At 43.3% G+C, this 24,183-nt stretch overlaps 2 protein-coding genes and 1 long non-coding RNA gene across 7 annotated transcripts in view; 2 read left to right on the top strand and 1 right to left on the bottom strand.

Annotated features, from left to right (window-relative positions):
- LOC112428034 (uncharacterized) overlaps window positions 1-1,133 on the top strand; it is a 95,792-nt gene extending 94,659 nt beyond the window's left edge. Inside the window, exon 3 of the long non-coding RNA XR_003019889.2 lies at window positions 255-1,133. This is a non-coding gene — a long non-coding RNA (uncharacterized lncRNA). The remainder of the gene's footprint in view (window positions 1-254) is intronic.
- LOC105493105 (myosin VA) overlaps window positions 1-18,578 on the bottom strand; it is a 221,998-nt gene extending 203,420 nt beyond the window's left edge. For 3 of the 5 annotated variants that reach the window (XM_071066834.1, XM_071066832.1, XM_071066835.1), the window contains exon 1: window positions 18,420-18,578. In XM_071066834.1, the coding sequence (XP_070922935.1) occupies window positions 18,420-18,446 (27 nt within the window). In that variant the 5' untranslated portion in view covers window positions 18,447-18,578. Of the gene's footprint in view, window positions 1-16,616; window positions 16,653-18,419 lie in introns of those variants that run through there. The other 2 variants (XM_071066836.1, XM_071066833.1) reach the window with 2 other exon arrangements.
- LOC105490135 (zinc finger protein ZIC 5-like) lies at window positions 18,445-20,283 on the top strand. Its single transcript, XM_071099254.1, has 3 exons — window positions 18,445-18,473; window positions 18,523-19,577; window positions 20,061-20,283. Exons 1-2 carry the CDS (start codon window positions 18,445-18,447, stop codon window positions 19,100-19,102), a joined length of 609 nt encoding a protein of 202 aa, XP_070955355.1. The 3' UTR covers window positions 19,103-19,577; window positions 20,061-20,283.
- The last annotated feature ends 3,900 nt before the right edge of the window (window positions 20,284-24,183 follow it).

Here is a 24,183-nt window from a genome sequence, read left to right as displayed (position 1 = left end):
AAGAGAAAATCACTACATGGCCTGAATGATTCACGTTGAAATCAGAGGCATCAGATGAGGACTTAAGATGGATCAATAGCTTAAAAAGGTCTCAAGTGAACAATCTGTGCCATTCTCCTTCTCTAATCTCTTGGAGAAAAAAAAAAAGAACACAAAAAAGCTCTAAGGTCTTTTAATGAGACTATTATTCCATTAATTATTTGAGGCAGTTTTTGTTTCACTAGAATTAATTAACATAACCCTTCTACTTTCAGCTCCAGCTGCATCTGATGTCACTGCTATGGCCGTGAAGAATGAAAACCAAAGGACAACTGGCTACTTAAGGAATTAAGCTGACTAAAATGAAAACCATTCACCACAGCAGTTCCAGTACTCTGGCTGAGACTCTGTTTTTCTACATATAGCCCACACATTCTGACCAAACTCAAATCTACGCAATTTCAAACTTAGAAAACTTTAACTGCTGCCCCACTGAAGCCATTTTCAAGCTGGAATCATGTTTAATAAACTACTCCATCTATTTCACCATATATATATTTTAAAATAATTAATTTAGCCTCTACTCATTCAGATCTATTAAGTTTCACCATAGTCTATCATGGTTACCTTATAAAATCCTCTTAAACATAACCAACAGATAAATCAAATAAGAATTTTTGGAAATGTTTAACCTTAAGGACAATATTATTTTAAGAATCTAGGTCAAGGGTCTCCCATCCCCGGGCTGCGGACCAGTATCAGTCCCTGGCCTGTTAGGAATCGGGCCTCACAGCAGGAGGTGAGTGGTGAGCTAGTGAGCAATACCGCCTGAGCTCCGCCTCCTGTCAGATCAGCAGTGGCATTAGATTCTCGTAGGAGCATGAACCCTATTATGAACTGCACATGCGAAGGATCGAGGTTGCATGCTTCTCATGAGAATCTAACTAATGCCTGATGATCTAAGGTGAAACAGTTTCATCCCAAAACCAACCATCACCATCACCACACCCGCTCCCCAGGTCTGTGGAAAAACTGTCTTCCATGAAACCTGTCCCTGGGGCCAGAAAGGTTGGGGACCACTGACCTAAGTCTAATGTATAGAATGGCACAGATTACAAATGAGTCTTACAGATTTGTGAAACAGTCACTGACTTTCATTTAATTGTACCCCTCGCTTTGATTTTTCATGAACTCAAATGAGACATCCTAATCCTCAATCTAACCAGTTAAGCTGTACTATACAGGTTTTGTGCAGGTCCTTCTTAAACACACCCTAGCAGACGCCCCAGCTCCAAAAGACAAATTGGACCTCAGTGACTCCCACAGGCAGTGACTGAGGAGGCAACTTCTGCATTGTCCACAGACTATGCTCATTTTCCTGAGACTAAGGCACTGCTCCTTACACAGACTCAGAAAACTCTTCAGCCCTAGGAGATGCCACCTCCGACCCAAGGGAAGCGAATGCCTTCTGAAGAACCAGGCTCCTTAAAACCCCTGGCCAGTTTCCCAGACACATTTCAGTTGTAAACTCATTATGAGAAATATTTAATTACGGAATCTGCAAACCAGGGGAGCTTATTTGAAATACATTAACTAAATAACTCTTTTTCAGATCTTTCAAGATCACAGTCTGTCTCAGAGATTATTTCCCACATTACTTCTCCTGATTCAGTACATGTGTTTTTTTCTTGAATAACTGCCTCTGCTATATTTCTCCTTCCTTTAGCCTAAGTCAACCTTTCCATTTCTAAAGCCAACAGCTTCTGAGTAACCAGGCTATCCTCCCATTAAATATGCATGCAAGAGCTTGACAAATCTTGAGTGCCTTTAATTACTCAGGGATAGTCTCCTCAGCTAACATGAGAATACAACTCATGCTCATATGGCTTCCAAAATACTGGAATAGGAAGGGATCCTTTACCCTCTCAGGTTGGAACTAACTGGCCCACTGATTAATAATCTTAACCTATCTACCTCTGTAGTTTGGAGAATTGCCTTCTAGTAAGCTGTTGTGCCTGGCGTACTCTGAGGTTCCAAAGACATAACTATTTTTAAGGATTTATTCCTGAGTTCTTTGATATTTCTGTTTGTTTTTTGGCCTTCTAAGATCTAACTAGATTAATCTTAACATTGATACCATAATTCACCAAGTTTTTATACCAATATTGTTATAGTAGAAAAATGGGATGTTTTGCAATTACAGTCAAATTAATTAATGACTATAATTTATTTCTTTGTAAACAAACACACAAAGGCTTTGGTTATCTTCAGTTTAAATGTAAACTGTCAAAAAATTAGAAGTCCTTATCACAGGGGTCTGGTTGAGTAACATATGACTAATTAATGCAATATAACACTCTGAAGTCATGAAAAAAACACACTGTAGAATAACACGTATTGGCATGGGAAAACCTTCACAATAGACTTCTTAGAGAAAACAATCTTGCCACAAAATAGTATTCACAAAGTAAAGCATTTTGCTAAAAAATATATATATATAGAGAGAGAAAAAGACAAGAAGGATATACATCAAAATATTAAGAGTATCTGAGGACAGTGAGATTACATACAATTTTTCTTTTGCATTTCAAAATGTTCCAAGATTCTACCCTGGGCATTTATTATTTTTATACTTTTTAAAATAGTTTATTTTAAAGGAAAAGAGTTCCCAAGTAATTCTGCGAGTGATTTCCTATACTGTTTCACACCCATTTAATATTAGCAAAGGTAATGGAACATCTTTTGCCACAGAAGACTCTCAATTATGTTTTAATATAAGTGAGGCAGTTTTTCCAGTTGCCTTTAAAAATAGCAAAAAGAGCCAGGTGCGGTGGTTCACGCCTGTAATCCCAGCACTTTGGGAGGCTGAGGCGGGTGGATCATGAGGTCAGGAGACTGAGACCATCCTGGTAAACAGGTTGCAGTGAGCCGAGATCACACTGGTGCACTCCAGCCTGGGTGACAGAGCAAGACTGTCTCCACAGGAAAAGAGGAAAAAAAAAAAGTATTCCAGATGATCGCTACACATAGTAAAGTCTCAGAAACTCTAGTGTTGTGAAAGATCAAGCCAAGACAGTAGGTTTAGAAAAAGATTATAATTCTTAATCACGAGGCTACAGAATAAGCTGGCCAGGTGCGGTGGCTCCCACCAGTAATCCCAGCACTTTGGGAGGCCGAGATGGGCAGATCACCTGAGCTCAGGGGTTCAACACCAGCCTGGCCAACATGGAGAAACCCCATCTCTACTAAAAATACAAAAATTAGCAGGGCGTGGTGCCCTGTGCCTATAATCCCAGATATTGGGGAGGCTGAGGCAGAATAGCTTGAACCCAGGAAGCGGAGGTTGTGGTGAGCCGAGATGGCACCATTGCACTCCAGCCTGGGCAACAAAAGCAAAACTCCGTCTCAAAAAAAAAAAAAAAAAGAATAATTATTTTATTAAAAGAAAATAATTATTTATAAAGCAGGGGAATGGTGGAAATCAGAAGAAGGCAAAGTTGGCAAGCTCCTGACTTAAAATAAAGACTGAATGCCAGGAGGGAAACAGGAGAGATGAGGCTAGGCCTAGGTCGAAGGCAGGTCATACAGAGCCTGTGTATTACAGCCTCACTGCTCAAGGTGTGGTTCTCAATTCAGCAACATAGGCATCACCTGGGAGTTGTTAGAAATGCAGTCTCATGCCCCATCACAGACCTACTGAGTCAGAATCTTCCCTGTAACAAGATTCCCAGTAATTCAGATGGACACCAAAGTTCAGGAAGCATTACACTAACAAATTTATTTTCAGGACAAAATCCTATGGGGAATCATAAAGGAATTTCAAGCCAGGTAGTGGCATGATCAGATATGTGCATTACAAAGATCTCACTAGTAACAGAATGAAAAAAAAAAAAAGATTATAGAAAGTAAGACCAAAGATTGCTTAGGAAGCTGTTTCAGGAACTAGGAAAGAATAAAGGACCAAGCCAAGCATGGTGGCTCATGCCTCTAATCTCAGCACTTCGGGAGGCCAAGGCGGGAGGATCACTAAAGCCCAGGAATTCGAGACCAGCCTGGGCAACACCGTGAGACCCTGTTTCCAAAATACAAAAAATTAGCTAGGTGTGGTGGCATGCAGCTACTATAGTGCCAGCTACTTGGGGGCCGAGGCAGAAGGATTACTTAGCTCACAAGGTTGAGACTGCAGTGAGCTATGATCACATCACTGCACTCCAGCCTGAGCAACAGAGCAAGACCCTGTCTCAAGAAAAAAAAAAAAAAAACAGAAAGAAAAAAAAAGATAAGGGTCCCAAATAAAGCAGCAACAGTACTAGGAAATAACTGATTAGGTGGGGTGCAGGGGTGCAGGGGAAGGTAAATCAAGACTATTTCTAAGTTTTGTGTTTGGGTTACTGGAGGGATATTGATGTCATTCACCAGACAGGAACAAGAAATAACAACAACAATTACAGTAGCTAACATTTCTTAAATATGTGCCAGGCATTATGCTAAGTGCTTCCCATGAACTATCTCATTTAATCCTCATAACAACCCTATGAAGTAAGTATTATCCCATCATATAGATGAAGAAACTAAGACACAGAGAAATTAAATCAGGTAGAGTAGTATGAAGAAGGAGGGAGGAGATGACAATCGATTTTGAATATGCTGGGTTTGGGGCGCTTGTGAAGATGTCCACAAGGCAGCTGTCTGTAGGGATCTAGGTTTGTAGGGAGAGCAAGTGGACTGGAAACAGGTTTGGAAGTCATCAGCACAGGGCTGGCACCTGACTCTTCAAGACTGGATCAGGTCACAGTGGGAGGGAGTGTAGGTCAAGGACAGAGCCCAGGAACGTGCAATAGGAGGTAAGTGAGCTTATGAAGACAAGAAAGCAGACAGAGAGAAAAGAGAACGACAGCTGTAACAGCAACAACAGTAATAACTAATACTTGTAAGAATTTACTAAATACCGGCCGGGTGCGGTGGCTCACGCCTGTAATCCCAGCACTTTGGGAGGCCGAGGAGGGAGGATCACGAGGTCAGGAGATTGAGACCATCCTGGCTAACACGGTGAAACCCCGTCTCTACTAAAAATACAAAAAATCAGTCGGGCGTGGTGGCGGGCGCCTGCAGTCCCGCTACTCGGGAGGCTGAGCCAGGAGAATGGCGAGAACCCAGGAGGCGGAGCTTGCAGTGAGCCGAGATCACCCCACTGCGCTCCAGCCCGGACGAGAGAGCAAGACTCCGTCTCAAAAAAAAAAAAAAAAAAAGAATTTACTAAATACCGGTCACTATTCTAAGCATTTCTTAATATATTATAACTCAGTCAGCATTAAAACCACATAAGGTAGGTTTTATTATCACCACTATAAAGATAAGGAAATTGAAGCATAAAGAGGTTAAGCGGCTTAAGGACACAGAGAAAGTGAATAGCAAAACCAGGATTCAAACCAAGATCCAGTATCTAGGTGTGGACTCCTCGCCCTTGACTTCTGTGATGCACTGCCTCGCTTTCAGGACCCTGGGAGGGGTGGAAGGCAAGGAAGGAAACAGTTGCAACAAAGCCCTCAGAATAGCATCTGGCCTACAGTAAAGCCTCAGTAAATATTGATCACTATTACTTGATAATTTACTGCCATGGAACCACACATTTGACTGAGCCACAGTTTTTAGAAGAAAACAAGTAATAACTATATAAGGTTTAAAAAAAATCAAGGTTTTAGTGGAGGAAGAAAAGCAACTTCCAAGGCTGCTAAGGCTTTCAATTCAGTTTCCTATGCCTTTAATGTCTAAGGCTCCACACAATCAACCCCTGTCCGGGTCTGTGGCTACTGCCATGATCCTAGTCCTTCGAAAGGGCTGCTACGCACAGCAATGACCTGAAGGCCTCACTAATCCCAAAACACTTTCTGACTGCTATAAAGATTCCATTCTAGGGCGCTCCTTTAGCATTGGGCATATTTTGCTCCATTCTAATTGTTTTACAAAGCAGGTAGTTGATGCTGAAGGTCTCTCAGGTTCTCAACTGTCCCTGAAAGCAAATGCATAGCCTCCTCCAGACACTGTTAATTTGTTCTAATTAGGAGGACATGTCTACAATGTCCTGATAACATATTATCAGGTAATTTTCAAACTAAAATTATATCATGTATAGTAATTCAGAAGCCTCATATTTTTTCTCTTTTTAAAATTCTTTCTAGTTCAATTATTCTCTCTGGCACAGATCCATCCAAGATCAAGAAACAGAGTGAATAAAACCAACAATAATGACAATGGTCAGAAAAAGAAGCAGTCTCAATTTCCAAAAGGTTAAATTTTTGAAGTGAACTTATATGTTTCTAGTCTAAGAAAATTTCTCAAAACAGAATAAAGATATTAAAAGGCAGAAAGCATCTTCTACAAGTGGGACATCTGGTCACCCTATCCCTCAGGCAATGCACATAAAGAGTGCTATTTTTAAAATGAAGTGAATGTGAATGCCCTATCCTGCATAAATACAAATGCTAATTCTTGCTAGGGAGACTTGAATTCTATAATTAACTAAAACTGACTAAGCAGACTTATGAACAAAGATGCTCACCATAGCATATCACTTCCATTAGTGAAAAATGCCCAGCAGTAAATACATTTTGGTATACCCAGATGATTGAATATTATGCTGCCATTAAAAATATTTTCAATGGGCTGGGCACGGTGGCTCACACCCGTAATCCCAGCACTTTGGGAAACTGAGGTGGGCAGATCACCTGAGGTCAGGAGTTCAAGACCAGCCTAGCCAACATGGTGAAACCCCATCTTTACTAAAAATACAACTTAGCCAGGTGTGGTGGCAGGCACTTGTAATACCAGCTACTCTGGGCACCTGTAATCCTAGCTACTTCAGAGGCTGAGGCCAGAGTATTACTTGAACCTGGGAGGCGGAGGTTGCAGTGAGCTGAGATTGCGCCAATGTACTCCAGCCTGGACAACAAGAGCAAAACTTCGTCTCAAAACATACATACACAGATATATTTTTTCAATGAATATTTATTGATATAAATTCTCACAATACATATTAAGTTTAAAAATTATTTTAAAAATCATTACCACTTGTGAATATAGACAAAAGACTTAAAATCAATAGTTAACAATTATTATTTCTAGGTGGCATAATTAGTTTATTTTAACTTTCTTCCTTTATATGTTCTGTATTATTCAAATAATCCAGATTAGCTACAAGGCATCACTTCTATAAGCAGAAAAAAAATGCTTATAAATCAACTTTTTAAAAAGTTTTCCCTATTAATCCTAATTTCCCAATTAACTTCTTCCTACTTGTTCTTACCCGAGTTGAAGGCTTATTATCTAGTTTAGTGGTTTGAAGGGTATGTGTGATTCTCCCCCATCCCCACCACCCCAAGAGATATCTAGCAATGTCTGTAGGCAATATTGGTTGTCACAACTAGGGATGTTGGGTGCTACTGGATCTCGTAGATAAAGGTCAGAGATTTGGCTAAACATACTACAATACACAAGAGAGCCACCCCTCCCACAAAAAAAAAAAGAATTATCTAGCCTACTATCAGTGGTGCAGAGGTTGAGAAATTTTGGTCGAGGATGAAAAAAATTAGTATAAACAGTACGAGTGGGTTAAAATGCAATAGTAACTCTAAGGGGCTTAACTTTTTCATTTCTAAAATAAGAAATACACATTCTGACTTTATGAAAATTTAATCTAGGTTGTGGACCAAAATTCCTTATTATTAAGATACACATATCCTAATTTTACAGAAAAGGTCTCCAGAAAAATTCTGCTCCCAACCCAAAACCATGCTGCTTATCAAACTAGAAGTAAGATTTTTTTTTTCTGAGTTTAAGCATAGAGAGACCAATCCTGTGTAAAAGTTGTTTAAGTACTGGCAGAAAAATGTTTTAAGGTGAGATCATATCTTTAAAGGAATATCCAGTCATCTTACTGTAATGTAGACCAGTATGGTAAGCTAAAAAACTAAGGTTGAACTAGTCTAGTCTAACTAGTCTAACACAAAAGTGTTTGTTTGAAACACACTCACATACACAGAAAATGATTTACGCAAACTCGTAAAAAATTACTTTGTGATGTCAGATCAGGGAGTGGTAATAAAGCAAAAGCAAAAATGAAGTTCCCTCTTCAATCTAAGTTATGAAGAAAAGATTCACTCTTTATTTATTTATTTATTTATTTATTTATTTATTTATTTATTTGAGACGGAGTCTCGCTCTGTCGCCCAGGCTGGAGTGCAGTGGCGCGATCTCGGCTCACTGCAAGCTCCGCCACCTCCTGGGTTCACCCCATTCTCCTGCCTCAGCCTCCCCAGTAGCTGCGACTACAGGCGCCCGCCACCACGCCCGGCTAATTTTTTTGTATTTTTAGTAGAGACGGAGTTTCACCGTGTTAGCCAGGATGGTCTCAATCTCCTGACCTCGTGATCTGCCTGCCTGGGCCTCCCAAAGTGCTAGGATTACAGGCATAAGCCACCGCGCCCCACAAAAGATTCACTCTTTAGTAACCTATTTTATTCCATTATAGGTGTAGGGTGTATATATACTTGGTTATAACAAATCATAACAGAAGGGGTGGGTAGATAAAATTAAATAGTAGGCGGATAAAGAAGATGAACAGATGGGAGGAAGAGAACAGAAGACAGACTACCACCAGACATGAACAAGGGATGACGGACAGACAAAAAGAAATTTTGCACAATTCTGCTTCCCGGGCTCAAGCAAATCTCCTGCCTCAGCCTCCCGAGTAGCTGGGATTACAGGCACACGCCACCATGCCCGGCTATTTTTTGCTTTTTTGTTTTTTTTTTGAGACGGAGTCTCGCTCTGTCGCCCGGGCTGGAGTGCCGGACTGGAGTGCAGTGGCGGATCTCAGCTCACTGCAAGCTCTGCCTCCCAGGTTTACACCATTCTCCTGCCTCAGCCTCCCGAGGAGCTGGGACTACAGAATTTTTATATTTTTAGTAGAAAATTTCACCATGTTAGCCAGGCTGGTCTCAAGCTCCTGACCTCAGGATCTGCCCGCCTCGGCCTCCCAAAGCGCTGGGATTACAGGCGTGAGCCACCGCACCTCGCCTGGCTTTTATTTTTCAATCCAAAATGATTCTCTAGGGGAAAGATACCTAATGTCCCCTGGTCAAGCAAAATCTCCCATTCTTCTGCTCAAAGATCAGAAAAGGAGGGCTAGAATTCAGTGACTATCATTTTCGGTGACCTATTCATAGCTGACAAGCACTGAGGGTAGTTGTTTATTTGGTCTACCTAGCACTTTTCCTTCCAATGGCGAACAGCTCACAGCCATCCTATGAGGTTGGAGTGAAACTATCAATCACGGTGCGCTGTCCTCCCCCAGGCCTCTGGGGTGAGCACAGACTTGACCACTCATGGTGCTCCTCTCCTACTGCCTAGAGGCCACAGTGAAAGGAGAAGGCACATGACCAGAATTCCTCTCTCAGGCTCTCTTCCTCCAGCCCCAGGGCTGTAAGATCACGTGATCTGCAGGTGCCACTGACCATCTTTTCACCCCTAAAAAAAGCTATCCTGAGGATGAAACTAATGTCAGACAGCATGTGAGAGTTAGTGAAGAGAGCCCCAAAGACCATGTCTGAGCCTTGATTCCAGCCATGCCTAGATTTTTAAGTCACATGAGCAAATAAACTACTTTTTGGCTTGAGTTGGGTTTCTGTTTCTTCCAACTAAAATAGCTATGGCTGGTAAACTGATTGACACTGTTAAAGAGAGGTTTGGTAAGTCAGTGTGCCAAATCTCTCATCCATAAATTACCCAGGCCCTCTCTATTTACATCCTGCATCTCAGCTAATACCATAACTTGAGGTAATGACTTTCAGAAATGTAAAACTTAATGTTGAAAGTAGAAATTCATTTAAAATGGCATATATTGATTTGTTTCAAGATCTAAAACATATCCCTACTAAACTGAGATTTGATGTTACAAACTTCCACTATTCTGGATGTCAAATAGTATACTGTAGGGCTGGGCACGGTGGCTCATGCCAGTAATCCCAGAACTTTGGGAGGCCGAGGCAGGCGGATCACGTGGTCAGGAGTTCGAGACCAGCCTGGCCAATATTGTGAAGCCCCATCGCTACTAAAAATACAAAAATTAGCCGGGGGTGGTGGCACACACCTGTAGTCCCAGCTACTTGGGAGGCTGAGGCAGAAGAATCGCTTGAACCCAGGAGGCAGAGGTTACAGTGAGCCAAGATGGTACCACTGCACTCCAGCCTGGGTGACAGAGCAAGACTCCGTCTCAAAAACAAAACAAACCACTCTACTGTATTCCCAGCTCACCTTCATCTTTCTAAACTAGAGAGTTCTACACTTTTAATCTGTCTAGCCTCTTCACTGTTCTGATCATTTTACTTCTCCTATTCTGAAATTTCTCTGGTTTCCGGTATATTTATCAAAAAGTAGAAACCCCAACCACACATGCAGGATTCCTGGCCAGGACTATATGTTTTTGTATATGTGACAAAAGATGGACAAAACCTATCTTTTTTGTGCATCCAGTCTCCCTCTAGTCCAGCATCTTGCCACATTTTTGGCCACAGTAATACATTAGGCCAAAGGAGGTAGACACATGGTCCTCACGAACATTCATGAACACTTAGTGCATTATGTACAATGTACAATGCACTTCTCCCTTGATTTCAATCAAATTTAGAATCATTATTTTGAAATCAAAAAATAATTACATCATCCCTAAGTTTTACAATTGGCAAAAACCTTTGCTGTACAGGGAGATACTTAATGCTAATGTCTGCTAGTCAAAAAGAATTCCAAGTAAGGAGGTCTTAGAAGAGAAATGGAGAATGCCTAAGGCATGAAGAAGCCAGGGATAAGTTTCTGCAAAGTTTAGGTTGTATCAGCACAAACTCAGACTGACGTTATAACCAAGACAGATGGGGAAGAGGAACTGTTAAAGGGCAAAATTAACCAAAGGGCATTTCAGAAGGCATCAAAGGCAGATATCATTAATAAAGGCAAAGTGGTCAGTGTGTGAACGAAAGATTAAACAAAAGTCATTTAAACTCCTTTTACATCCACTTCCGCCTCCCACTGAAAATGAAACTCCACAGCCATGACCTCCAATGCCAGGCCTTTGTAGTAAGTATCTCTATTGGTTGGGCTAAGGTGGAACCATAGCATTCATTTCGGAAAAACCAAAAAGAAAAAACTTCCTTCTGCCCTAATGAGCAAACAACAAACTCCTTGAAGATGTTGTGGAAGATAAGAGACTAAGCACAAGGGAACTTTAGGGGTGATGGAAATGTTCTGCATCTTGTTTGTGGTGGTGGTTACATGACAGAATATATGTCAAAACTCATCAAACTGTACACTTAAAATGAGGGACTTTTCATGTATATTATACCTCAATAAAGTGGATGCAAGATTGGGAGTGGGGTGGTGCTGGGGAGGAAAGGACAAACTCCCTAGGAAGACAAATAGAACAAGTCTAGGAAGACCACTGTAGGATGGAGGACATGCCTTCGGGTGGGATGGAAGAAGTGGAATTGCTCACGTAATATTTTGCCTATGGCCAGACCTTACTCCATAGATCAGCCAGAAGTTTATACTTCCAGCAGTACCTCATACTTCACTGGGAATTGCCTGAAGTGAAGACAAATACAACCAAGTCTATCCTCTAGTGGACCACGTACTCCTGAATTCTCCCAATGGAGGCAAAATTCATCATAAAACGAAAAACAGAGAAACTAAATTACCTTCTGAGGTAAGAAGTAAGGCGGATCATCTCTCCCCTCCCATATTCTCCCCTACACGAGTTAGCATTCCCTGTCACCCCTCCCCTGAGGTTGTTGTTAAATCCCTGGAAGGCCATTCATAAACCTTCCTCCAGTTCTCTTTCATTATTTAAAAAAAAAAAAAAAAAAGCTAAAAGTACCAGTAAGATTTAAACTATGTGACAGCAGCAATTCTCATTAGAATCAGAACTTCTCTGTAATCGTTTCTGGGCAATACACAAAACTTTCACACTTCAAGAAACAGTAACAAATTTCAAGAGGAAACAATGGGCATTTTGCTTTGTCAAGCTGTGTAAAGAAGTATTTCTTAGTAGGATTCAAGTTCCACAGAGGCAGTCAAAATTTGTGATGAAACAGGAATTAACTTTCAGTTTCCAAGGCTGGAGCTACTGGTATTATTTCAGCCCACTCCTGCTCCTTCCCATCCTATATGTAATCCATCTCGGAGAGACTGTCTCTCAAATTTGTCCTCTTCTTTCCCACACCTTCTGCCCCTGCCTCAGTCCACCAGACCTTCATCACTTCACACTTCGTTTCCTGAAAGTTTCCTGGTCTCCCTGGCTCCCAGTTATATTACTCATCCTGTTCAACATGCCTGAAAATGTGTTTACTTGTTTAACCACATCTTTATACCCTGCTTCGTCCCTACAAGTGGACTAATCATGCCAAACCATTATTTTCATTCCATCCCTCCCCTGTTTAAGTATTCATTCAACAAATAATCAATGAGCAGCTATTCTGTGTAAGACACTGTGCTGGGCTCTACAGGAGGTAAACAAAATGGCATCTCAGGGGGCTTAGAGTATGGTGGGAGTGGTAAACATATACACAGATACAGTAACCATAATAAGACAGAAACATGTTTGGGACATTAAGACAGAGAAAAAGAGTACTAGTGGAAGTTCCAAATCTGAGCTATCAGCTGGATGTCAATTGAAATTACAATTGATACAGAAAAAGTCAAATGTGAAAGATAAGAAAAAAAGATATGGAGGTTTCCAAGCTGAGGAACTAGGAGAACAGCAACGCCTTTAACAGGCCTAGGAACACCAGGAGGAAATTCATATGGAAAGGGCGTGACAGGAGACTCGAGGACAGCTAACGTCCTTGCCAAACTCTGAGTCAGGGCACATGATCAGAGATGAGATTTCTGTTCCTCTTTAAGATGTTGAAAGCAGTCTGAGAAATACAGTCTCAATATGAAAATATTAGAATTTCCAGGATCAATAGTTTGAAGAGACAGTGCCATAGAATATAAAAGTGGATCTATCCCAGAAAACATCTAGGCCATGTGGCTCCTGTACATGTGAGAGGATATGCTGGGAATCAAAAGTTACACATATACAATCTACCAACCTTAAGAGCTGTTTCATCTAGGCAAGTTAACATGCTTTGCAAATGTGGAATTTTAGATTGTCTTTGTACTGTTACAATACTCAGCATCTTAGCACACATGGGAACCTCCTAATCAAACAGCTTCAAGTAAAAACAAAACAAAACAGAAAAGTAAACAAAAAAATTTAAACTTTTTAAAAATTAAAAATAAGCCAGGCATGGTGGCTCATGTCTGTAATCTCAACACTTTGGGTGGCCGAGGCAGGAGCATCACTTGAGCTGAGGAGTTAGAGACCAGCCTGGGCAACATAGCAAGACCCTGTCTCTATAAAAAGTACAAAAATTAGCAGGGTGTGGTAGCACGTGCCTGTAGATTCAGCTACCCAGGAAGGTGAGGTGGGAGGATGGCTTACGCCTGGGAGGTCGATACTGCAGTGAACCATGTTCACACTACTGGACTCCAGCCTGGACAACAGAGCAAGACCCTGACTCTAAATAAATAAATAAATAGGCTGGATGTGGGGGGCTCATGCCTGTAATCCCACACTATGGGAGGTGGAAGCAGGAGCATCACTTGAGTCCAGGAGTTTAAGACCAGCCTGGGCAACATACTGAGACCATCTCTAGAAGAAATTTAAAAATTAGCTGGGTGCATAACTGTGGTCCCAGCTACTCATGAGGCTGAGGTGGGAGGATAGCTTGAACCCAGGAGTGAAAGGCTACAGTGAGCCATGTTCACTTTCACTGCACTCCAGCCTGGGTGACATAGTGAGACCCTGTCTCAAAAAAAAAAAAAAATTAAAAAAAAAAAAAAACCAGCTTCAGGTAATCTTGACCATTCTACAGCATTTATGGTGCTATCCATGGTGTCTGGGAACATGATGAGAGGAGGAATAGCATGCCATTCATTATAATGCTGCCGGTAATCCTTCTAGGTCTAATTGATAAACCCCACTCCACAAATGTAGAATTGCTTCTAGTTACCAAAAGCACCTATGGGTGATATAAATATGCACTGACAAGTCAAGACTAGCAAATATTTTCAAAATCAGAAGCAATGACATATTATAGTTTCCTTCAATTTTTGGGGGAGTAAGGAAGGTTGACCCACAAACAAATCAACATACTACTGTGTGAATAAACCAAAAACCATTGAATAGTACACTTTATTTATTTATTTATTTATTTATTTTTTTTTTATTTATTTTTTTTTTTTGAGGCGGAGTCTTCACTCTGTCGCCCAGGCTGGAGTGCAGTGGCACCATCTCGGCTCACTGCAAGCTCCGCCTCCCGGGTTCACGCCATTCTCCTGCCTCAGCCTCCCGAGTAGCTGGGACTACAGGCGCCCGCCACCGCGCCCGGCTAATTTTTTGTATTTTAGTAGAAACGGGGTTTCACCGTGTTAGCCAGGATGGTCTCGATCTCCTGACCTCGTGATCCGCCCGCCTCGGCCTCCCAAAGTGCAGGGATTACAGGCGTGAGCCACCGCGCCCGGCCGAATAGTACACTTTAAATGGTGAATTATATGGTATAAGACTCATATCTCAATAAAGCTGTTATTTTTAAAAATCAACAAAATATGTTTCAACCAAAATATTAGTTTCCAGAAATGTATCCCAAGAACCTAGCTACTGCCCTGAAAATGTTTATACTGCAGGAAATTTTGACAAAATGGAAGCCTTGTTAAATTGCTGTGACAAAACCATTATCATTCTGGCTAAAAAGAAGAAACTGAACAGTCTCTTGTCCTTCACTGTAATAGGAACTGATCTGTATCACACATCAAAATCTGCCCTTAAGATCTGAATGACATTTTTTTAAAGGGTACTTTTCATATTTAACCACTATATTAAATACCATAATTATGGCATGTCACTAATACATCTTTCCTTGTAATCTATCCTAGAACTTCCTTCCTATAATCCTCTGCAAGGGGAAGATCCTTGTGCTTATCCACTGATAATACTTCTAATGATTTTCCTATTCCTCTAGTAATTACAATAGTAGCTTTTATTTCTGGAATCAGCCCAATCTTCCCCATGTCCCAACCCATTCCCTAACTTCTATTAATAAGGTTATTTATGTCCCTATAGATTTAAAGTGGGTCAAGAATGTAAGAAGCAGACTGTGAGCACGTTGAGGGAAAGGACTGTATCTTGTTCACTGTTATAAACATTAAGCAAAGTACCTGGCACACAGGATGCCAGGATGCCTGATAACTATTTCCGCTTGCCATTAAGCTAAGGCCCATTTACAAAAAGAATTAGCCAACAACCAACCAAGTAACCAGATTATTAATTAGGCATAAGTGTATTTAGAAAAAGGCAGTGTAAGCCCCAACTTCAGTCTTGCTCTCTAAGCCAGTCTGTTTTAAAATGAGAAAGAGGTTAAAAAGAAAAAAAAATTTTTTTGAGACATGTTCTTGCTCTTTTGCCCAGAATGGAGTGCAGTGGCACAATCATGGCTCACTGCAGCCTCAACCTCCCAGGCTCAAGCAATCTTCCTGCCTCAGCTGATCCTCCTGCCTCAGCTCTTGAGTAGCTGGGACCACAGGCGTGACTACAACGCCCAGCTCATTTTTTAATTTTTTTTTTTTTTTGAGACCGAGTTTCCCTCTTGTTGCCCAGGCTCGAGTGCAATGTGCAATCTCTGTTCACTGCAACCTCCGCCTTCCAGGTTCAAGCGATTCTCCTGCCTCAGCCTCCTGAGCAGCTGGGATTACAGGCATGCGCCACCACGCCCAGCTAATTTTCTATTTTTAGTAGAGACGGGTTTTGCCAAGTTGGTCAAGATGGTCTCGAACTCCTGACCTCAGGTGATCCACCCACCTCGGCAACGTGTTGGGATTACAGGCATGAGCCATCGTGACCAGCCTAATTTTTTAATTTTTTGTAGAGACCAGGTCTCACTATGTTTCTCAGGCTGTTAAAAGGTAAATTTTAAAATAGATTGTGATAAAGCTGTGACAGAAGCCCAAAACTTTACCATTTGCAAATCATAATATCTTTCCCATTTTTTCTCTCAAATCATCTTGGGGGGAAAAAGTGTTCAAAATCCAACAACAATTTATTATCCAATCAGTCTCTAGTTAAGCAGCCTACTATTAAGTAGCTCAAAGATGACTGCTCACCATATACAATGGGGGGTGTCCAATCTTTTGGCTTCCCTGGGCCACGTTGGAAGAACTGTGTTTGGCCACACATAAAATACACTAATGACAAATGATGAGCTTAAAAAAAAAATTGCAAAAAAAAAAAAAAATCTCATGTTTTAAGAAAGTTTACGAATTTGTGTTGGGGCACATTCAAAGCGGTCCTGGGCCCGGATGCAGCCCACGGGCTGCAGGTTGGACGAACTTGATGTAGAAGTGGAGGGGAGGGGCTACACAAAGTAACCAAGGAATGTTTACAGACCGATTATCTCTTCATGTGAAAATGATTTTGATATTTCTTAATATCAACCTCATAAGTCCCTTATAAGGATTATGAGTTCTTATTTTTAAAACGCTTAAAACAGTACCTGGCACATAGTAAGCACCATATTAAGTGTCTATTAAGTTACTTTTAATCAGTTTCCAATTGCATTCGTTCACACATCAGAGATCTGCAATGCCTAAAGAAATTACCAGGTTGAGAGAGAAGTTCCAATTGGACAGTCCTTAAACCTAAAACTAGAAAGAAAGAGGTCTCAGAGAATGTTTCATGCAAGTTCCTCATTTCATGGTTGAAGAAATTAATCATATTACCTCATATTTGCAGAGAAATTCATAGGTTACAAAAAGCTTTCACAACTATTATTAAGTTTAATTATCAGAACAGCTTGTAAGGGATGAAAGGCAAGTATAATTAACTCTATTTACTCATGAGGAAATCGAACCAGAAATGTTAAGTGACTTGTCCAAGGTCACAGTGAGTAAGTGAAAAGGTCCCGGCTTGAATCCAGGTCTCTCGATGCCCAGTCCAGAATTCTTTCCTCTGTAAAACACACTGCAACTTGGGCCCTGGACTTGAGTCACATTTGGAAACAATGATTCCAGTGATTACAGGACCCTAAATGGAAGTTCTATTGCAAATGCTAATGTGAAAAGGCAACTCTATTAACTGCATGTAGAAGTAATCAATAGTTGCCGGGCGCGGTGGCTCAAGCCTGTAATCCCAGCACTTTGGGAGGCCGAGACGGGCGGATCACGAGGTCAGGAGATCGAGACCATCCTGGCTAACACGGTGAAACCCCGTCTCTACTAAAAAAATACAAAAAACTAGCCGGGCGAGGTGGCGGGCGCCTGTAGTCCCAGCTACTCGGGAGGCTGAGGCAGGAGAATGGTCTAAACCCGGGAGGCGGAGCTTGCAGTGAGCTGAGATCCGGCCACTGCACCCCAGCCTGGGCGACAGAGCAAGACTCTGTCTCAAAAAAAAAAAAAAGAAAAAAAAGAAGTAATCAATAGTTGGCAAAATATCTACCTACACATGGGTGTATAGTATAAAAATGCCATGATTACATATATTCACAAAGGTCATCACAAATCTGCACAGCACTCAAGTGACAGTTCTCCATAATAGGCCATTCAGAGATTGCCAGACCCTGAGAATATTGATGTCACTCTAAGAAAAGACTGCCACTTCCCTTAAAGCAAACCCAGAAGGGAAAGGTTTGCCCCAGAGGATGTGAAGACACGGAGCCTAACAAGGCTCTGCGGGATTACACGCAGGTTGCAAACTCCCAGCGACAAATGAGTACCGACCCTCCCAGCCGGTGAATCAGCTCGCGTTCATCCGGCAACATCTTTCCCCGGGGCTCGCCACCCCCAGCGCAGCTAAACCGGGGAGCTAAAGGTGATACGGCCACCGTTTGCAGGATTCAAAATAACCTCACAGAAAGGCTGGCTGGCGGTACAAGCAGCACTGCATACCAACACAGGACGTTATTTTAAGCGCGTGTCCCCATGAGAGAAACCATCCGATCTACCGGAGCAAGCATCTCCCACCCGCCGGGAATTTTCCAAAGCCAAGCAGGAGGGGAGGCACGCCCGCCCTGCTAAATCCACATGGGCCCCCTTTCCACTCGGAAGCCCGCTCTGCCCCCAGCTCCAGCAGCGCAGCAGGAGCCGGGGAGACCCCCGAGGCGGGCCTCCCTCCGTCGCCTTAACCATCTCGCCCGAAAGAGGAAAGTGCTGCAGCGGGCGACCGGCGGGTAGGGCCGAGGGTTCTGAAGCGCTGAAGAGGGTGGCAATGGCCCCGCCGCTCCCGCCCCCTCCCCAGCCTGACAGCTGGCGGCAAGGGCCGCGCGGCCCCAGTCCTCCACGCCGGCCACGGGGCGCCTTACCTTTGTGTAGAGCTCCGACGCAGCCATGGCGGGCTCCGCGCGCCTACGCCCCCGGCCTGTGCGGAGGCCGCACCTCGCCTGGGCGGCCGTCCGCGCGGACTAGGAAGCGCCCGCAGCCGCCGGCGGGGAGCAGGGCAGGGCCGGGCGGGGCCGGGCGGGGCGGGGCGCCTCAGGCGCTGGCGGCCCGCGGGGGCCTAGCCATCACTCCCGGGCTCGCGGCGAGCAGCCGCGAGCGCTCCACCTGCCCGGGGTCCTGGGGGTCGCCGCCGCCGCCGCCGCCACCTCGGCGGCCCGCGATGCTGCTGCCGCCGCCGCCGCCGCAGCCGCCGCCGCCCTGTGCATTATGGGAGCGGGAGGAGGCTGCGCTCCAGCTGGGCCACCGCGGCTGCTCTGGGCTCTCTCAGGCTCACGCTGCCTCCCAACGGCTGCGAGCACAGAGCATCATCATCATCAGCCTGCCAGCTGGCGCCGCCGCCTCCCGCGCTACCGAGGCCCGGAAACCCGCCCGGGACACTGGCCCCGAGGGCGCGGCACACCCCGGGCGCAGGCCCCGAAGCGAGCCCGGGACTCTGCTGCGGAGCCTAGCCCCCGTGGTAGGGCAGCCATGGCGGGGGCCGTCACTGTGTCCGAGTAAACGATGGGAACCTCGAGGCTGCTCCTCCCGTCCTTCCAAGCATTCCTAGGGAGAGGATTTAGGGGAAGCCCTCTTGAAAGACTGTAGAATAACCCAGAACTGCAGAAGAGCCTTGTCAGCAGGAGTGACCCGGGAGATGGGCAATGCAGGACCGGGAATTTGAGGTTAAGGATGATCACCAAGGTCATTCCGAGCACCTCGATGTCTGCAGCAAAGCCGTGTCATCATGCCGGGAGGGCAAGAGCCGCTTATAAGCTACAGAAACTTAAGTGACTTTGAAACGAGATAGCCTCAGGGGACAGCCCAGGTGCCTCTTTCCTAGACCTGTGCGTTTGCAGAGATGCAGCTACCCTTCTGTCCCAGCCTTCTTTCCTGTCCTGTTCTCTCCTGGTGATTGTCGGCTCCATGGTGGCACCTGAAGTTTATCCCGTTGCCACCTGAAAATGACAGAGTACTTACATGGAAAATCTATCTGCAGTTTAACTCAGCATCAAAAGATCAAAGCCGCCCTCACTCTCCTCAGGGTGAGCCTTGCACATCCAGCACAAAAATGTGGTCTTTCTACTCCCAACCCTGCGCTGTCTTCACCCTCTATCTTCTCCCCACCCTCATTTTCATTCCTGGTTGAATAATCTTCATTGTTGTTGTTGTTGTTTGTTTAATCCCTGCCTCATCTCTGGTGTCTTTGAACTACAACTGGTCCCCAGTAGCCTGTTATAGTAATCTGGTAGACCATTTCTATCAAGACCAACTCTCATGGCTGGGGGCCCCGGTTGTGTGTGTTATGTGTGTGTGTATTTGGAGAAAGACCATTCATTCGCTGAAAGGAACAGGGGGCCAGTCCTTACTCCCTGGAACTCAGACCTCTCCTCTTCGCCCACAATCCCCACGGAAATGCTAGAGGGAATGGTTACAGAGTCGAAAGCCCTGCAGATTTGTCTCTGTTCCTTTCCATTGTAAAACCAAATCGCTTTCATGTTTCTGGGACCCACCCTTTCTTCACCCAGACGTAAAAAGAGAAAACGTGTGCAGTGACGACCAGTGGAACGGAAGGAGCACTGGATTGAGATTTAGGAGGCCTGGCTCCTACGCCTTGCAGTTTCTTCATGCCATGTGCAAGGTGGTAACCACTCTGCCTGTTTTCTCACCATCAGATAATACCTACCTCCCAGGACTGTTGAGAAATACTGAGTATACTGAGAAAATAAATAAATAAAAACTGGAAGAGTTCTTGTAGGTGTGAATGCTTTCTTCGTTTTCTTTTTTTCAAGTGACGAGGAGAAAAAAGAAACGGGAAGTATCCTCTTTTAAGTCCAGAACACATGCATTCAACCACTCAAATATTTGGGGCCATGCTAAAAGAAAGGTAATGGAGATGAGGAGGAGAAGAGTTTTGTTTATTTATTTATTTATACTGAGTCTTGTTCTCTCGCCCAGGCTGGAGTCCAGTGGCACAATCTCGGCTCATTGCAACCTCTGCCTTCCAGGTTCAAGCGATTCTCGTGCCTCAGCCTCCTGAGTAGCTGAGATTACAGGTGCCCACCACCACACCCAACAAATTTTTGTGTTTTTAGTAGAGACAGGGTTTCACCATGTTGTCCAGCTTGGTCTCAAACTCCTGACCTCAAGCTATCCGCCCGCCTCGGCCTCCCAAAGTTCTGGGATTACAGGAATCAGCCACTGTGCCTGGCCAGGTTTTGTATTCTTGACCTTACCTTACTTCCTTCAGAAAAAAAGCAGAGTAAAAAGCCAGAAGCAGCAAAGGGAAGCCCTGAGGGGTGGCCTCTGCTAACTTCCACGTATACATTCACAGTTCCAAGCACTCTGTCACTAGTGAGGTGTAGAAATCAGCAACAGATACAGCTTCCCAGGGTCTGGAATCCCTCTCTCAAAGAGTAGCTAGAGGGTAGTATATTTTATTTTAAGTTGTTAAAGTTTTCCGTTATTGCTTTATTACTGGGAACATTTTTATGTAGATTGTTTTCAAATGAAAACAAGGTCTAGGTTTATATGAAAAATTCCATTCCTCATTTTCAACAAATATTGAGAGCTATCACATGCCTGACATTGTTCTACATGTTGAGAATTCATGCATGAGCAAAACAGATGAAGAGTCCTGACCCCATGGAGATTCCATTTTAGTCAGGGAGAAAGGCAATGATAGAGTTAGAAGGTAAAGGTGGTAAGTGGTGTATTAGTTTCCTAGGGCTGCTATGACAAAGTAATACAAACTGTGTGTAACCAACAGAGAGGTATTATCTCACAGTTCTGCAGGCTAGAAGTCTGAGATCAAGGGGTTGGGAGGGTTGGTTCCTTCTGAGGACTGTGAAGGAGAATCTGTTCCTTGCCTCTCTCCTGCTTTCTGATAGTTTGTGGACAATCTTTGGCATTTGACATTTTTAGCTTCTGCGACATCCCCTAATCTCTGCCCTCATCTTCACGTGGCAGGCTCCCTGTGTGTGCACATGTCTCTATATCCAAATTTCCCCTTTTTATAAGGACACAGTCATAATTGAATTAGGACCCAACCCACTGCCCTCATCCTAAGTTGATTATCTGCAAAGATGGTGTTTCCAAATAAGGTCACACTCACAGGGGTGGTAGGGTGGGGAGAGGTCAGAACTTCAACATTTTTTGAGAGACACAACTCAAACCAGAACAGTATGCAATGAGAAAAACCGCACAGAGAAGAAAGAATTTGGAGACAGAAGCAATTTGAATTACGGTAGTCATCAAATTCCAATTGAATTATTTTTAATTGAGGGCTTATTATATGCCAGCACTTATGATAATAAAGATATAGAGGTGAGTGGAACGTGATCATTGGCCTGGAGGAGCTCACTGCAAGGGGTGGCTGGAGGGATAGGGGAAGAGGCAGTCCTTGCTGCACCGTCATACAAAATAGTAGCTAATTCTGTAAGACTGGCCCAATTCTAGAAGTAGAAGCACAGTGCTGTGTTACTGGTTATATATAGTACATCGGTTGAGATTGACATATCCTAATATTTAACGCTTCAGAGGACTAGGTACTGAGCATAGGTGACATTTAAGTCAGTGAGAAAGAACTCCAAATAGTTCATTGAGAGATCCAAGTGGTGATACGGATAGGAAGTGGTTTATGGTTGAAGGGTATGTGGAGGAACAGCATGAGGAAATGAAACTATGGAACAGAAAAAAGTTAAGAATACGGTAAGGCTAACTGAAAAGACTTTTGAAAGATGGGAGGCAAGTATCAGGAACTGCTTGGTTTCCCACCTCTTCCCTTCCCCAATTCCAGCTAGTTATCGTAGCTGCCCCTCACCTGTGAGCTTAGGCAACCCTAGGAAAGGAGGCTCAAAAGGTACAATATTTAATTCAATATCAAATAAATAATATATGTGAAAATTTTATGTGCAAAGTATATTGTAAATGTAAATTATTTTATTTTTTATTTTTTGAGACACAGTCTCACTCTGTTGCCCAGGCTGGAGTGGAGTGGGGTGATCTCAGCTCACTGCAAGCTCCACCTCCCGTTCAGGTTCAAGCAATTCTCCTGCCTCAGCCTCATGAGTAGCTGGGATTACAGGCATATGCCACCACACCCAGCTACTTTTTGTATTTTATGGTAGAAGCAGGTTTTCACCATGTTCGCTAGGCTGGTCTTGAATTCCTGAACTCAAGTAATCCACCTGCCTTGGCCTTCCAAACTGCTGGAATTATAGGTGTGAGCCACCGCGCCTGGCCTATTACTATTATTTTTATTCCCAATACCTATTACTATAATTCTAGATTATAATCTTGTGTGTCCTAACATATCTGTCTGATCTCTGGTCTTTTGTACCCCAGTCTTCTAGCCTGTGTCCTGACTACCTGCTGTTTGACCAGCTTCTGTATCTCTATGCTTAGCTCCATGGCACCTGATTGCTTCAAACAGTTGAATTTTTTTTTTTTTTATCTTTAAATACTTCCAGCCCAATTCCATACGCTTCATATTGCCTTGATCTTCCTGAATGACATCATGTTATAGTACTTATGGACCCCTCTCATCCTGGACCTCCAACACCCACAGACACACACTTGCCTTACATGTCGTGGTGATGGAAGCTCTCGAATAGTGAAAATGACTTAGATCCAGATGACCTAGATTCTAGTCCCAGTTCTAACCTAGAGCAAGTCAGGTGAGCTTTTTAAAAATATAATAACAATAATAAACTTTTAAAATTTAGAACAGTTTTAGATTACAGAAAAATTGCAAAGATAGTATGGAATTCCCATATATCCTGCAACCAGTTTCCTCTATTATTAATGTCGTACATTTTTATGGTTCACTTGTTATAATTAATCAGTCAATAGTGACTTGTTATCATTAACTAAAATACATACTTGATTCAGGTTTCCTTAGTTTTACCTAATGTCCTTTTTCTGTTCCAGGATCCCGTCCAGGATGCCACATTACATTTAGTCATCATGTCTTATTAGGATCTTCTTTATGACCTGAAGGCTTATTTAAATAACATAAAAAATAAAAAAAGAACAGAAGATCTTCCTAGCTGACAATTTCTCAGGATTTCTTTGTATTTGATGACAATTTTGAGTATAGGTCAGGTATTTTGTAGAATATGTCTCAATTGGGCTATGTCTTGATTAGACTGAGATTGTAAATTTGTTTTGCCTTTCTTTTTTTTTTGAGAAAGGGTCTCACTCTGTCACCCAAGCTGCAGTGCAGTGGAGCAATCTCAGCTAACTACAGCCTCAACCTCCCAGGCTCGAGTGATCCTCCTTCCTCAGCCTCCCAAGTAGCTGGGACCACAGGTATGTGCCACCACGCCTGGTTAATTTAAAAAAAAAAAATTTCTTTTTTAAATGGATTCTTGCTCTGTCACCCAGGCTAGAGTGCAGTGGCACGATCTCGGCTCACTGCAAGCTCAACCTCCTGGGTTCATGCCATTCTCCTGCCTCAGCCTCCCGAGTAGCTGGGACTACAGGCACCCGCCACCATGCCTGGCTAATTTTTTTGTATTTTTAGTAGAGATGGGGTTTCACTGTGTTAGCCAGGATGGTCTCGATCTCCTGACCTCGTGATCCTCCCGCCTCAGCCTCCCAAAGTACTGAGATTACAGGTGTGAGCCACCGTGCCCAGCCATTTAAAAA

The sequence above is a fragment of the Macaca nemestrina genome, chromosome 7, assembly GCF_043159975.1.
Source record: "Macaca nemestrina isolate mMacNem1 chromosome 7, mMacNem.hap1, whole genome shotgun sequence".
In the NCBI taxonomy this organism is placed as follows: domain Eukaryota; kingdom Metazoa; phylum Chordata; class Mammalia; order Primates; family Cercopithecidae; genus Macaca; species Macaca nemestrina.
This window is presented reverse-complemented; position numbering and strand designations above follow the sequence as displayed.

What these genes read in the sequence shown, in the direction of transcription:
- LOC105490135 (XM_071099254.1), top strand. Translation starts at nt 18,445, where the DNA reads ATGGCGGGCTCCGCGCGCCTACGCCCCCG. An exon ending in TCCGCGCGCCTACGCCCCCG is followed by an intron (nt 18,474 to 18,522) that starts GCCTGTGCGGAG and finishes CGCGCGGACTAG; the next exon opens with GAAGCGCCCGCAGCCGCCGG.